We start from the raw sequence: 16,132 nt of genomic DNA, 5'->3' as shown, positions 1-16,132 counted from the left end.
GCAGGTCAGAATCAAATTTCAAATGCCTGCTTTTTGTCCACACTCCCTGGCTTTTTAAAAGTTCAAAACTGAAACTGAAACTTCCAGAAACAAGTCACATGCCCAGTCATAAAGTTTCTTGTTACTCAAAGAGTAGCTCTGAGGTCAAAGCCCTTGCTGGTTTCCTTGTAAACAAGAACAGGAAAGCAGCTAATTTCAAGTTCAGCTCTTGTTGAACTTCCTTTCAAAACATCTATAAAGTCAGATGTCTCAATGTCCACTGAAATCCTTTTTCAATTTTTAAAAACACAGAATCCTAAGTTTTAATTTCTTTCTTTTGGGCCTCCTTATCTCGAGAGACAATGGATACGCGCCTGGAGGTGGTCAGTGGTTTGTGAAGCAGCGCCTGGAGTGGCTATAAAGGCCAATTCTGGAGTAACAGGCTCTTCCACAGGTGCTGCAGAGAAATTTGTTTGTTGGGGCTGTTGCACAGTTGGCTCTCCCCTTGCGCCTCTGTCTTTTTTCCTGCCAACTACTAAGTCTCTTCGACTCGCCACAATTTAGCCCTGTCTTTATGGCTGCCCGCCAGCTCTGGCGAATGCTGGCAACTGACTCCCACGACTTGTGATCAATGTCACACGATTTCATGTCGCGTTTGCAGACGTCTTTATAGCGGAGACATGGACGGCCGGTGGGTCTGATACCAGCGGCGAGCTCGTTGTACAATGTGTCTTTGGGGATCCTGCCATCTTCCATGCGGCTCACATGGCCAAGCCATCTCAAGCGCCGCTGACTCAGTAGTGTGTATAAGCTGGGGGTGTTGGCCGCTTCAAGGACTTCTGTGTTGGAGATATAGTCCTGCCACCTGATGCCAAGTATTCTCCGAAGGCAGCGAAGATGGAATGAATTGAGACGTCGCTCTTGGCTGGCATACGTTGTCCAGGCCTCGCTGCCGTAGAGCAAGGTACTGAGGACACAGGCCTGATACACTCGGACTTTTGTGTTCCGTGTCAGTGCGCCATTTTCCCACACTCTCTTGGTTTTAATACAAAAACAAAATCCTTCTAACACTGCTTAGACCCCCAGTCTCTGCCGATTTAGTTAATTTCGGCTGGACTCTATCATTGCTGTAATTGTTGATCTCAGTACCTCTGGATTTGGGGAGATGAAAATTGAGCAGGGGTCCTTCCCTTATACGTCATCCAGAAACCACTATCAAAAGGATGCAGGCATGTATGTCAGGTGGTACAGGATTAGACTGAACTGTGATAGTTTTATAGTTCAACAGGCTGCCAGTACTTGCTGTCAAGGTTTCCACACGCCCCTATCCGGGCGGGTAGGGGTGAACCTGGTCTGCAGAACCATAATCCTACAGCAAGTCAAATTTAGGGAAGGAGATAGAGAGGAAAATTGACCAGCAGGAGAATAATTACCTCCTTTGTTAAAGTACAAAGGATCACATTCAACAAAATGTTGACTTGGTAAAGTCTCCATTCCTGAGTCTGCAGACAGCCATCATGGACTTGATGGGCTGAATGGCCTCCTTCTGAGCCGCTGTGACTCCATAGTCATACAGGCCAAGAATGTATTTGCTTCAATTCCTGGCTTATGCAGAACTTGCTAATCTCAGCTAGAGTAACTGTACAGGCATTATAATTATCTGAGTTGGGGTTTCCTTCTCCTGATTTGCTACCCAGTGATCCCTATGTGAAAAATCATGTGATGGATGCTGGATGAGGGGAGGATTGTGCTTGGCAAGAATGTTTGTTATTCTGGGGATATTCATACGCAGGCTTCAATGGCAGATATTAGACACGTGGGTAAGGAATTGGGGCAACCATTGCTGGGGTAAATGTACTGCAATGAGAGACACTACCTCCAGGAGAGGAAGAGAAAAATGCCATTTGTAACAAATTATAAATAATAACTTTAAATTCATTACTTTATTCACAGAATCAGTTTAAGGGGATGTTTCAACATTCTCAAAGTTCTTCCATTCTGATGAGGATGATGACTTTTAAAACTGTAATATTTTCTGGTAAGTTTAAAGTCTTTTTTATAAGCTTGATAAATTACTTTTAGCAATTTGCTAAAGCCTAGTTGTGGTCTTTTGGATTTATTCTGCTTCGTAGACATTGGCCCAAATCTTGTGGTAGAAATAACGTGAGGCAAATAGCAGTCGCCGTTATTAAGGAGTAAATTGCACAGCAACTTCTGGATTCCATACATATGCAGTTAAATGTGGAAATCAGGAAGTTGTGGCCCTCTACAGGCTGCACTACTACGGTACTTCACTGATGAACTCAGCATTGACATCCATGTAATAGCATGAAATTGCTCCACTTACCCACTAAACTCACCAGAAAAGGTTGGGGCTGGTGCATTCAGGTGTAAGTCTTAATTACCAAACAACCTCTCTGGCCCTGAAAATTAACTTGTACAAATATAGCATTTCATTCCTTCAGAATGTAATTGTTGTTGGAGATATAAAACAATTAACATAACTTATTACTTTGCCTCTTTTATCTCTCCCAATCCCATCTTTCTTCCTCTTCTTTTGCTTTCTGTACACAATTTTGTGATTATTTCAATTTGTAATAATTCATTTATACTTGTACTAATCCACCCTCCACCCCCCTCCCCCTTTCACTTGCTTAAAATCTATTATATTTCTAACTTTTCCCAATTCTGATGAAAGGTCACAGATCTGAAGTTTAACTGTTTCTCTCTCAATAGATGCTGCCAGACCTACTGAGTATTTCCTGCATTTTTTGTTTATATTTCTAATTTTTACTGCCATTTTTAGACCCTGCATGGCTGTGAGGATTCCTTAATCTGGTTGACGAGACGTACTGTTGCTTGCCCTGCTGTCATGCCATGGATCCTCTGTAAAGGGTGCTGCACTGAAAATTATCTCTAGGGACTGCAAGTTGCCCCTCCAAAGCCCACAAAAGAAAGCGTCAAGAAAGGCAAGACTGTTCCTTCGCTGCTGCCTGCAAAATCCAGGCCAATATTACAAGTAACTTTTGCAATTGCAGTAGGATACACTTACTGCACTTTAAAGTCTAGGTTCATCTGATGGAGGAAGAAATACCGTACAAGAATATAAACCAGATACCCTAGTTTACCAGCACAATAAATATTTTTGCTTTGCAATGGTTAAGATAAATATGCTGAGAAGTCTGCTTGGTGTCAAGAATGGAATAGAGCATAAAGAGAGACATGGCTTAGTTATATGGTTCATTGTAGAGATCTGACAAATGTTTCCCAGTGCTGCTGCTCATTTTCCAAATGGGCCCTGAAATTCCTGGGACCAGGAAAGGGCAGGAAGACTTTTTTTTTCTACCCTTGGGCAGAACCTACACATTGGAATTCTGCCCTGTTTATGTTGGCCAATTAACTTCTGCAAAGGTGGAAGGAAGTTTCATTCTAACACTTACTTTGATGGAGTAGATGCAGCAGGAATTTCTAGCCCCATGGTGTTTTAATGTATGATGTATTAAAGTATCATTTGTATATGAAAAGTATTAAGCCATCTACAATTTTGCAGATCAACTACAAGTAAGTGTTTGGGTGAAACTGTACTAACCAACCATGGCCAAAACACAGTGCTGCCATGGCGATTCTTCATTGGTGACTTCTCATTCGACCAGATCATCATCTTCTGGCAACATGTCGGAACCAAAGAGGTTGTTTACAGTTATTAGATCAGCTCAATCAGCAGTGTCGGCAGTGTTCAGGCAGAGCCAACCAATTCCCGGAGAAGTTGAAATGGGGAAACACTTCCCTAAAATTAAAAGGAGCCAGATCAAAGGATGCTGGACATGACAAGTCCTTTATCAACACTCCATTAGAAAATAGTACAGGAACTCTATCTCTATTATTTCCAGGTATACTCACATTTTCAGCTACAACACAAAGAATAAAAATGTTTTTTTTTAATTCACTCATGGGATGTGGGCGTCGCTGGCCAGGCCAGCATTTATTGCCTATCCCTAATCGCCCTTGAGAAGGTGGTGGTGAGCTGCCTTCTTGAACCGCTGCAGTCCATTTGGGGTAGGTACACCCACAGTGCTGTTAGGAAGGGAGTTCCAGGATTTTGACCCAGCGACAGTGAAGGAACGACGATATAGTTCCAAGTCAGGATGGTATGTGACTTGGAGGGGAACTCGCAGGTGGTGGTGTTCCCATGTATGTGCTGCCCTTGTCCTTCTAGTTAGTAGAGGTCGCGGGTTTGGAAGGTGCTGTCTAAGGAGCCTTGGTGCATTGCTGCAGTGCATATTGTAGATGGTACACACTGCTGCCACTGTGCGTCGGTGGTGGAGGGAGTGAATGTTTGTAGATGGGGTGCCAATCAAGCGGACTGCTTTGTCCTGGATGGTGTCGAGCTTCTTGAGTGTTGTTGGAGCTGCACCCATCCAGGCAAGTGGAGAGTATTCCATCACACTCCTGACTTATGCCTTGTAGATGGTGGACAGGCTTTGGGGAGTCAGGAGGAGAGTTACTTGCCTCAGGATTCCTAGCCTCTGACCTGCTCTTGTAGCCACGGTATTTATATGGCTACTCCAGTTCAGTTTCTGGTCAATGGTAGCCCCTAGGATGTTGATAGTGGGGGATTCAGCGATGGTAATGCTGTTGAACGTCAAGAGGAGATGGTTAGATTCTCTCTTGTTGGAGATGGTCATTGTCTGGCACTTGTGTGGCACAAATGTTACTTGCCACTTATCAGCCCAAGCCTGGATATTGTCCAGGTCTTGCTGCATTTCTACATGGACTGCTTCAGTGTCTGAGGAGTCACGAATGGTGCTGAGCATTGTGCAATCATCAGCGAACATCCCCACTTCTGACCTTATGATTGATGAAGCAGCTGAAGATGGTTGGGCCTAGGACACTACCCTGAGGAACTCCTGCAGTGATGTCCTGGAGCTCAGATGATTGACCTCCAACAATGATGATGGGGATATTTGTGGAGCCACCTCCTCCAGTTAGTTGTTTAATTGTCCACCACCATTCACGGTTGGATGTATAAAAATGTTTAACGTATAATTTTAGTATCAGTTTAGTTTACTAGTATAACAAGCTAGAACTGGTATACATCCTTTCCACACAATTTAAAATATTTGTTTTTGAGGGTTTATTACAAATATTATCTGGATTGACCCGATAGTGTTGTGTATAAATGCATGGTGTGGTGTGTGTATATATGGGTTTTTAGGCCATAGTATTAAAATGTGGTATATATTAGCAAGAGTGAGGATTAGATTATAATGTGAGTTTATACCTATGATTGTGAAACTCTAAGAAGTAACATAATTAATAGTGGGCAAGCTGGTTTAGGGATAAATGAGAGAATAGTAACAATGCTGCTACTTACCAAGGAATGTGTCCTTGTAAATCAGATGAGAGGTCCCAGCTGCTGTTACTAGTTTCATGCCAAAAGCAGGCAAGAAGCAAAGAAGGCTTAGGATCACTATATTTGAGAATATACCAGTGTAAATGTGTGCAGCTTGAACTCCAGATGATGGATTCATATCACAACTAACCTACAACCACATCTGTAAGATTAAAAGTCACTTGGTAGTACAGAACTTGAGGAGTGCTGAAAGAAGAGAAATATGTTGAAGCTTTTCGTCTTGTACTCATCAGGACAGACACAAGAATACCAAATTTCAAAGGGAGCAACAATTTATACTGCATGAGAAAAGGGTGCTGATTGGTTGGCAATTCAACTCTGGTCAAGGCAGTGTCACGGAGAATGCACCAAGGAACTATTGTCAACCAATGCATTATTAATTCAAAAAAGCTTTGACAGCATGTGTATTCTTTCAGCAATACTTAAGATGATAAAGGAAGCGTGTCCACATGTGTGGTGTAGTGGAAGGCTGCTGGTGTTTGTGGAACCATGCTCTGGCATGTCTTACTGCTTTTTGTAGAGAATTGGTGCTTTTCAATTTCTCCCTCCATCACCTCCCCCCTTCCCCCAAACTCGACCCGGGCGGCACAGTGGCGCAGTGGTTAGCACCGCAGCCTCACAGCTCCAGGGACCCGGGTTCGATTCCGGGTACTGCCTGTGTGGAGTTTGCACGTTCTCCCTGTGTCTGCGTGGGTTTTCTCCGGGTGCTCCGGTTTCCTCCCACAAGCCAAAAGACTTGCAGGTTGGTAGGTAAATTGGCCATTATAAATTGTCACTAGTATGGGTAGGTGGTAGGGAAATATAGGGACAGGTGGGGATGTGGTAGGAATATGGGATTAGTGTAGGATTAGTATATATGGGTGGTTGATGGTCGGCACAGACTCGGTGGGCTGAAGGGCCTGTTTCAGTGCTGTATCTCTAAACTAAACTAAACATCAACTGGTGGCAGGAATTAAAACCTTAGTTTGTATTTTATTTGTATTGTATTTCCTTCATATATTGACCAATTTTTAAATTCTTCAGCATACTACACAGAACCCAGCCTAACAATCAAACTAACACCAAATGAAACAACTTTTGTCTTTGAGTCCCAAGGTTTCCCCACGGCTGCTGTCAAGGTTTCCCTACAGCTGCTGCTTTCAGGTACAATGAAAAACACCAGAATATTTCTGCACTATCTAAGACTTTGTGCCAACGTAACGAAGATGGACTGTATTCACTGCAGAGCACTCTGCAAACCAGTGGTACTAGTATGGGTTCAAACTACACATTTAGATTAAGGAATGATATTCTTCAGCAATCCCTTTCCAGGACATTTGGTCTATCTTTGGGCAAGTTAATTGATCTCGATCCTATGCAATTAATTTTTCCCCAAATAGGAAATTAAAGCACCGATGTTAACTGTTGTGCAGCTGACACAAGGAGAGTTGTGATCACGGGAAGGAGAACATAGGTGTGAGCCCAATAGTGTCAGTGGCCTACATCATTCTTGTGCAGCCTGGAGAAGCACTCCTTCACCTGGTCCACACAAATAATTTAAAACACTTTTTCATATTTGGGCTTCGTCTGTAGCACAAAGTTTTACTGAGCGTAGCATCTATGATAGGTGCTCCACCATGGTGGCAATTCAAAATGTAAACAAACAGGCAGGTAAATGACCTAAAATGGATACATGGATTTAAAAGGTGAGAATGTGCTTCATAGGACCACAATTTGCATAGACTAATCAGGTTTGTATCTGACTCAGTAGCCTGCTTGATTGGAACCTACTCCACCACCTCAAATATCTATTCCCTCCATCACCAACACAGTGGCAGCAGTGTGTACCATCTACAAGATTAGATTAGATTAGAGATACAGCACTGAAACAGGCCCTTCGGCCCACCGAGTCTGTGCCGAACATCAACCACCCATTTATACTAATCCTACACTAATCCCATATTCCTACCAAACATCCCCACCTGTCCCTATATTTCCCTACCACCTACCTACACTAGTGACAATTTATAATGGCCAATTTACCTATCAACCTGCAAGTCTTTTGGCTTGTGGGAGGAAACCGGAGCTCCCGGAGAAAACCCACGCAAACACAGGGAGAACTTGCAAACTCCACACAGGCAGTACCTGGAATCGAACCCGGGTCCCTGGAGCTGTGAGGCTGCGGTGCTAACCACTGCGCCACTGTGCCGCCCTGCAGTAACTCGCCAAGGCACCTTTGGCAACACCTTCCAAACCCACGACCTCTAACATCTAGAAGGACAAGAGCAGCAGATGCATGGGAACATCACCACCTGCAAGTTCCCCTCCAAGCCACACACCATCCTGACTTGGAACTATATCACCGTTCCTTCACTGTCGCTGGGTCAAAATCCTGGAACTCCTTCCCTAACAACACTGTGGGTGTACCTACACCCCAAGGACTGCATCTGTTCAAGAAGGCAGCTCACCACCACCTTCTCAACATCAATTAGGGATGGGCAATAAATGCTGACTTTGCCAGTGACACCCGCATCCCATGAACAAGTTTTTTTTAAAAAGGTGGTTGCCTCGGCCACTAAACAGAAGCCCCAGGAAAAATGCTGGTGGATCAAGAATGGGACACTAAGTACACCTCCATTTTAACTCCATTACAGAGCAGTGAGGGCTAAAACTTCCCCTAAATGTTTTCCACTGCCAACCTCCCATTTGACATATAAATGAAGTTCTAAATTAGTTACACATTTGATTCTTTTTTGCCACATCTTTAACTTCTAGTTTATGACCAACATATTCAATGTCATGTTTGCATCAAACAATTAGCTTTTTGAAGTCAAATTGCTAATTTAAAATGTATTTGCAAAAAATTCAAACTAGCACTGAAAGCATTTTCATAACTTTTTTTTTACAGAAATTGCAACTGATTTTACAAGAAACTGATAGGTGCTTGCAGTTGTTCTCCTCCTGATAACTGCATTTATAATCCTGCTAATTCTAGTGTAACAATGTGCAAGAAACCCGTTTCACTAGAAAACAAAAACATTTACTTTATGACAATGATAACCTGTTAAAAGACTTTCTATGGATGGATGGTACCTATTCCAGTAAGGGGATATTCATTGCTGTGAGATAGTGATATAACCGTTCTTCACAGTCCTGCAGCAGTTGAGCTGACGAGAAACATTTGGAAGGTTCAATTTGTGGGATTGAGAATCAGAATTGTGGCGACAATGCAGTAGCTTTCATCCCCGATCTCTGCTCCCTTCCAGTGTGACCTTCCTGCCAGGAGCACAGTATTTTATATTCATACAAGGCAAAAGTCATTCTGTATGTTAATGGTGATGCCACCTCAACAAACATTGCTACGTTCAGGATTCATTTTAATACTCTTTCTATGGTGATGGTAATTCACAGATATAATAAATACCTGTTTATTTTTTCCCTACCACAAGGCATTTCCAGAACAGGAGGGCAGGAAAGTGACCTGTTCGCAGGCCTCTCTATCATTGCTACTCTTGAATTGGTTCATGCCAGTGATGCAGGTTGATTTCTCTCTCTCTCTCTCACTTGCTCCTTCCAAGTCGAGAAGTGTATTGATTTATCTCCAGATAATTTATTTAAAATCAAGAACTTACTAGAGCCTGAAAACAGTGAAATGAATCTTAATTTCAACACAATGGCGATACAGGGAGGAGGAGGAGTTGTAAGACAATAAATTTGCAGGAACAAGAGAAGTAAGTTCAAGGGAGCACTGACCAAAACAAAATTGTTAAGAGAGGCAGATCAGACTGCAGTAGAAAGAGGTTGGACGCTAAAGGTGAGAACAGGATTACCTATCAGACAACAAGCTTTTAGCTTTTTCCTGACTACAAAGTGAGGAGGGTATCAGAAGAGAATGTAACACATGGAGGAAACCTTCCCCTATGTTACTTATCACAAGATGATTATGTGTGAGGAAGACCATTCAGCCCATCTTAATTCACCCATTCAGAGAGATCCCAGTGGTCCTCCCTGTTGTGAGGTGCGTATTCGAAATGGTTAATTTCAGATAACCTGCCATGAGGAGAAAGCATTGAGTGAATAACTTGAGAATTGCTAAGGTTACTACGGGAGAACCTAGTTTAGGGATAATGGAAAAAGTACATCAATGAGCTCATGGCAGTCATGTAAAAAAACAAGCTAAAGAGGCCTTGATAAATGAACTGGGACCAACTGGTACAGATGAGGTTCGAACAACAGAGGAAAACATAGCAATTGAAGGGGGAATACAAAGGCAAAACTAACACAACTCTGTTCAGCTACACTTGTTCGCTAACCTGCATTACGTGTGATATGTAACACAAGTTACACAAGACACAAAACTGGGTGGGAGGGTGAGTTGTGAGGAGGATGCAGAGAGGCTTCAGGGTGATTTGGACAAGTTGAGTGAGTGGGCTAATGCATGGCAGATGCAGTATAATGTGCATAAATGTGAGGTTATCCACTTTGGTAGTAAAAACGGGAAGGCGGATCAATATCTGAACGGCTATAAACTGAGAGAGGGGAACATGCAACGAGACCTGGGTGTTCTCATACACCAGTTGCTGAAGGTAAACATGCAGGTGCAACAGGCAGTATAAAAGGCAAATGGTATGTTGGCCTTCATAGCGAGAGGATTTGAGTACAAGAGCAGGGATGTCTTGCTGCAGTTATATAGGGCCTTGGTGAGGCCACACCTGGAATATTGTGTGTAGTTTTGGTCTCCTTATCTGAGGAAGGATGTTCTTGCTATAGAGGGAGTGCGGTGAAGGTTTACCAGACTGATTCCTGGGATGGTGGGACTGACGTATGAGGAGCGATTGAGTCGGTTAGGATTATATTCGCTGGAGTTCAGAAGAGTGAGGGGGGAATCTCATAGAAACCTAGAAAATTCGAACAGGACTTGACAGGGTAGATGCAGGAAGGATGTTCCCGATGGTGGGGGAGTCCAGAATCAGGGGTCATAGTCTAAGGATACAGGGTAAACCTTTCAGGACTGAGATGAGGAGAAATTTCTTCACCCAGAGAGTGGTGAGCCTGTGGAATTCGCTACCACAGAAAACAGTTGAGGCCAAAACATTGTATGTTTGCAAGAAGGAGTTAGATATAGCTCTTGGGGCGAAAGGGATGAAAGGGTATGGGACGAAAGCAGGAACAGGCTACTAAGTTGGATGATCAGGCATGATCATAATGAATGGCAGAGCAGGCTCGAAGGGCCGAATGGCCTACTCCTGCTCCTATTTTCTATGTTTCTAAGTTGAGTCCTAGCACTGCAAACTACAATGAGAGTTAGGTCCTCAATGGGCCTAGTACTTGTGAGCATATTGATGGATGACACTTAATTGTACTACATTGTCCTCTTAAATATCAGTAAACAATTCAATGATTTACTGACTCATGGGTCCTTGAATCTGTAAAATATGGTTTATACAGCACTCTCATTATATTATCCAGTTGTTTAAGCGATTCTTGGGTTTTTGTTTGCACTATTTTGTTTGGAGGTTTATTCCATGTGTTGATCATTCTGTATGATGATGAGTTTTCTGATACCTATCCTAGAGTTACCTTTTAATAGCTTGAACCCCTGTCTTCTACTTTACCTCTGCAACTATATTTAAACTCATTTACTGTTAAATTTTTCTATACTCCTAGCAATCTATATACCTCTACAATATCATCTTTTAGCTGTCTCTTTTGAGGTAGGAAACCCAGTCTTTCCTCAATTCCTAGCCCTGACATTGGGATTCTATCTTGTAGCTCTTTCCTGCACCACCTTTCGCACTTGAATGTTTCTTGGTGATCAGTATGGACATAATATTCATGGTTTGGGTGAGCAAGGGTACTTACATTTTTCACTTCTTCCTCTTAATTGTATTCTACCATTTTGGCTGTATAATTCAACATTCTGTCAGCTTTGCTGTTCCCATTCTGCCTTGGTTGGACCTGTTTATTGTCGAGTTTACCAGGAGTCTTGCCTCTCTTGCCTTTTCATCCTTGGCAATTTCACCATTCATGGTGTATACATGTCATCTATGTTTCCTTCCTATTTGCAGCACTTTGCACTTGTCCGCATTATATTTCATCTGCCATTATATATACACTGTAGCTCCTGACATCGATGATACAGGCAGCTGCCTAAGGCATTGCTGAGTATATCACCAACACTGCACTGTGCAGGAACTGCTCCACCCAGTTTTGCAGTGTCAATAGAGGTAGCGTTTCTGAGCTCCTTTTTGCAATTACACTGCTCCTCCTAGTTTGATATCATCTACAAATTTGGCCACTTTGCATCAATGTTTCTGAGACCTGGTTATTTATGTAAATTAGAAATATTAATGGTCCCATCATCAACCCTGAGCCACCTCATTTGGTATTCAAGAGGTGAGGTGAGAGTGATTGCCCTTGACATCGAGGCAGCATTTGACTGAGTATGGCATCAAGGAGCCCGAGCAAAACTGGAGTCAATGGGAATCAGGGGGAAAACTCTCCACTGGTTGGAGTCATACCTAAAGCAAAGGAAGATGGCTGTGGTAGTTGGAGGTCAATCATCACAGCTGCAGGAGTTCTTCAGGGTAGTGTCCTAGGTCCAATGATCTTCAGCTTCTTCTTCAGTGACCTTCCTTCAATCATAAGGGGCGGCACAGTGGCGCAGTGGTTAGCACCACAGCCTCACAGCTCCAGGGACCCAGGTTCAATTCTGGGTACTGCCTGTGCGGAGTTTGCAAGTGCTCCCTGTGACTGCGTGGGTTTTTGCTGGGTGCTCTGGTTTCCTCCCACAGCCAACGACTTGCAGGTGATAGGTAAATTGGCCATTGTAAATTGCCCCTAGTATAGGTAGGGAATATGGGATTACTGTAGGGTTGGTATAAATGGGTGGTTGTTGGTCGGCACAGACTCGGTGGACCGAAGGGCCTGTTTCAGTGTTGTATCTCTAAAAAAAAATAAGGTCAGTAGTGGGGATGTCCGCTGATGATTGCACAATGTTCAGCACTATTCACGACTCCTCAGACACCGAAGCAATCTGTGTAGAAATGCAGCAAGACCTGAACAATATCCAGGCTTGGGCTGATAAGTGGAAAGTAACATTCATGCCACACAAGTACTAGGCAATGACTATCTCAAACAAGAGAGAATCCAACCATCTCCCCTTGACATTCAATGGCATTACAATCGCTGAATCCCCCACTATCAACATCCTGGGGGTTACCATTGACCAGAAACTGAACTGGTGTAGCCATATAAATACCATGGCTACAAAAGCAGGTCAGAGGCTGGGAATCCTGCAGCGAGTAACTCACCTCCTGACTCCCCAAAGCCTGTCCACCATTTACAAGGCATGAGTCAGGAGTGTGATGGAATACTCTCCACTTACCTGGATGGGTGCAGCTCCAACAACACTCAAGAAGCTCGACACCATCCAGAACAAAGCAGCCCGCTTGATTGGCACACCATCCACAAACATTCACTCCCTCCACCACAGACGCACAATGGCAGCAGTGTGTACCATCTACAAGGTGCACTGCAGCAACGCACCAAGGCTCCTTCGACAGCACCTTCCAACCCACGATCTCTACCACCTTGAAGGACAAGGGCAGCAGATACATGGGAACACCATCACCTGCAAGTTCCCCTCCAAGCCACACATGATCCTGACTTGGAACTATATCGCTGTTCCTTCACTGTCACTGGGTCAAAATCCTGGAACTCCCTTCCTACTAGCACTGTGGTTGTACCTACCCTACGTGGACTGCAGCGGTTCAAGAAGGCGGCTCATCACAACCTTCTCAAGGGCAATTAATGATGGACAATAAATGCTGGCCTGGCCAGTGACGCCTACATCCCATGAATTAATTTTTAAAAATTCCCCTCCAATCTAACAGAACTCCTCTAAAGAGTACTGACTGTTTCCTACCCTCTGCCAGTTGCTTGTCCATTCACAGAATTTAACCTGAGTCTCCTCATCTTTAAATCCAATTACCAAAAGCCATTTGAAATGAAGTTAGTGCTTAACACAGTGAATTTGGGTTGTCATTTCCCCAAAGAAGTCGAGGAGGTTAATCAGGCAGGATCTACCCTTCTGGATTCATACTGACTGCTCTTAACTAGGTTGTTTTATACAAATGACCCCGAAGTTTACATTCGACAATCAATTCCATTATTTTATATGGAATGGAACTGAGACTAATGGGGTCTCTGGCTGCCTATGTCTGTGCTATTCTGCTTTTTGAGTACAGGCATCACATTAGCCTGTTTCTGCATTAGTAAACTGGGAAGATTAAATTACAGAAGTTCATGGCAGTTTGAAACCTTGCCCATTTGACAGTGCAGGGAATTGTGGAACGAACAGGAAAAGGGTCTTGAGGAGAATTAAGTTTAATCAAAGGCACAATGGGAAAGAAAAAGAGAATGAGAGGCACATTGAACAGACTATGGAGTGGGAATCGGAGACATTTAGTAGCCTATCTACTTCCTACCTCTTTCTCTTTGTTTGCCTGACTCTCTATTACTGCAGCAAGCAAGTTAGCTTCTTTCTGACAGTAATTTTGTTGCTTCTATTTGCTGCTGCACTTTGTCTCCAAACCCACCTGCTTAAACAAATAACTACATTTCAGTAACGTTGGTCTGCATGAAAAGTTCTGTCCCACTCTGCTTCAATTTTGCTGAATTCAAAAAATTACAGCTATTACATTCTCTTTTTCTTTCCCATTGTGCCTTTAATCAAACTTACTTCTCCTCAAGACCCTTTTCCTGCTCGTTTCACAATTCCCTGCACTGTCAAATGGGCAAGGTTTCAAACTGCCATGAACTTCTGTAATTTAATCTTCCTAGTTTACTAATGCAGAAACAGGCTAATGTGATGCCTGTACTCAAAAAGCAGAATAGCACAGACATAGGCAGCCAGAGACCCCATTAGTCTCAATTCCATATAAAATAATGGAATTGATTGTCGAATGTAAACTTCGGGGTCATTTGTATAAAACAACCTAGTTAAGAGCAGTCAATATGAATCCAGAAGGGTAGATCCTGCCTGATTAATCTCCTCAACTTCTTTGGGGAAATGACAACCCAAATTCACTGTGTTCATTACAGCTATTGAATCGGGTAATTGTTATTCCTCACCTGATATTGACTAAACTAAGCTTGAAGATTCCAATTTATCTGATTGTGCGGATATTTAAAGTCAGTTTTTGTTGCTGATTTAAAACATCAGTTTTGAGCATAAAAATGGCAAGAAAATCAGGAGAAACAATTTGTGCCCAAAAACAGTAAATCAGGAGAAAATGAGTTGAAAGATTTTTGAACATCATTAAACCACAAGAAAACACACAGGTGACTATTAGGGAGTCAGAGTTAAGCTAACTGACAATTATCTACAGTTTACAAAGACTACTTTTACAGCCTCAATAGCTGTTCCAAAGTAATATGATACCAGTTTCCATGATCACACTCCAGTTACCTTAACAACTACTTATACTAGATGTCAATGGATGATGCAAAATGTTACGAGTAAAATGAATATCCAAAATAGAACATCAGCACCAATATATCACAAAGCACAAATATTTTTTCAATTCAGACTGAAATATGGAATAGACTAGAGTTAACTTTCTGTGGTGAGTTTAATGGATAATTAATGCACAAATGCAGCAATTTCATGAAACTCATCAGGAGATTAAACATGAGATGCCATTTTCACAAAGCTAATGGAAGAGCACAGTAAATTTGCCCAGCAGCTTTTAGCGATTGGTAATTCATGGGCTATCTCTGTTCCACAAGTTGCTGGACAATTTGCACATTGCAATAGTGTGAATCATTCACATGTTGTTATCTTTTCAGCAAATTCGAGGACAATATAATAATACAAGTTGCTGTTTAATGTCAGGCCAGGTCAGGAACACTTTCAGCTGTGATTTGCCTTTGCACAGGGCTTTATTGCTCCCTGACACTCACCACCTAAACTTTTGCATGAAGTACAACCTTTTAGCCAAGGTCCCAGAGAGCTGGGAAGTGCACCCAGTCTGACTTACTGCTGGAAAGTGATATCTGGAGACAGGGGAAAGGGGGGAAAGGTCCTTACAATGGGTCTGAGGACTATATAAATAAAAAAACAAAAAAATGCAAATACTGAAGTCAGTAGGGTAGAGTTTGTGCAATATGGGCGGCACAGTGGCGCAGTGGTTAGCACCGCAGCCTCACAGCTCCAGCGACCCGGGTTCAGTTCTGGGTACTGCCTGTGCGGAGTTTGCAAGTTCTCCCTGGGTCTCCGCCGGGTGCTCCGGTTTCCTCCCACCTCCAAAGACTTGCAGGTTGATAGGTAAATTGGCCATTGTAAATTGCCCCTAGTATAGGTAGGTGTTAGGAGAAATGGTGGGGATGTGGTAGAGAATATGGGATTAATGTAGGATTAGTATAAATGGGTGGTTGTTGGTCAGCACAGACTTGGTGGGCCAAAGGGCCCGTTTCAGTGCTGTATCTCTAAATAAAATTTAAAAAAAATAAAATAAAATAGTGTAGAACTGGTGACAGTCAACAATCCAGGTTCTATCTCTCTCCTATTTTTATTTCCGTCAAAGCCAATGGGTGTGATGTAAACCGAGCTGCCAACTCACTATCACCGGTCTTAAATTATTGCACAAAGTCAAGATCTACCCCAGCACCTGTAGAGAGAACAGCCACCTTAATGTTGCACTGTAGCCCTTCATCAACTGGTAAAACTGTTCCACCTGAAACATAAACTTGCTTGTT

General features: G+C 42.9%; 1 protein-coding gene across 5 annotated transcripts in view; it reads left to right on the top strand.

The window, feature by feature from the left end:
• LOC137347321 (CD276 antigen-like) overlaps window positions 1-6,281 on the top strand; it is a 55,351-nt gene extending 49,070 nt beyond the window's left edge. For all 5 annotated transcript variants that reach the window (XR_010968931.1, XM_068011751.1, XM_068011753.1 and 2 more), the window contains 2 exons: window positions 1,933-2,017; window positions 2,786-6,281. Coding sequence is in view for 4 of the 5 variants with exons in the window: in XM_068011751.1 (XP_067867852.1) it covers window positions 1,933-1,981 (49 nt within the window). In the remaining variant the exon portion in view is untranslated. The remainder of the gene's footprint in view (window positions 1-1,932; window positions 2,018-2,785) is intronic.
• The last annotated feature ends 9,851 nt before the right edge of the window (window positions 6,282-16,132 follow it).

This window comes from Heterodontus francisci, chromosome 31, assembly GCF_036365525.1.
Source record: "Heterodontus francisci isolate sHetFra1 chromosome 31, sHetFra1.hap1, whole genome shotgun sequence".
Taxonomy (NCBI): Eukaryota; Metazoa; Chordata; class Chondrichthyes; order Heterodontiformes; family Heterodontidae; genus Heterodontus; species Heterodontus francisci.
Note: the sequence above shows the minus strand (reverse complement) of the source record. Positions and strands in the feature narration are given on the sequence as shown.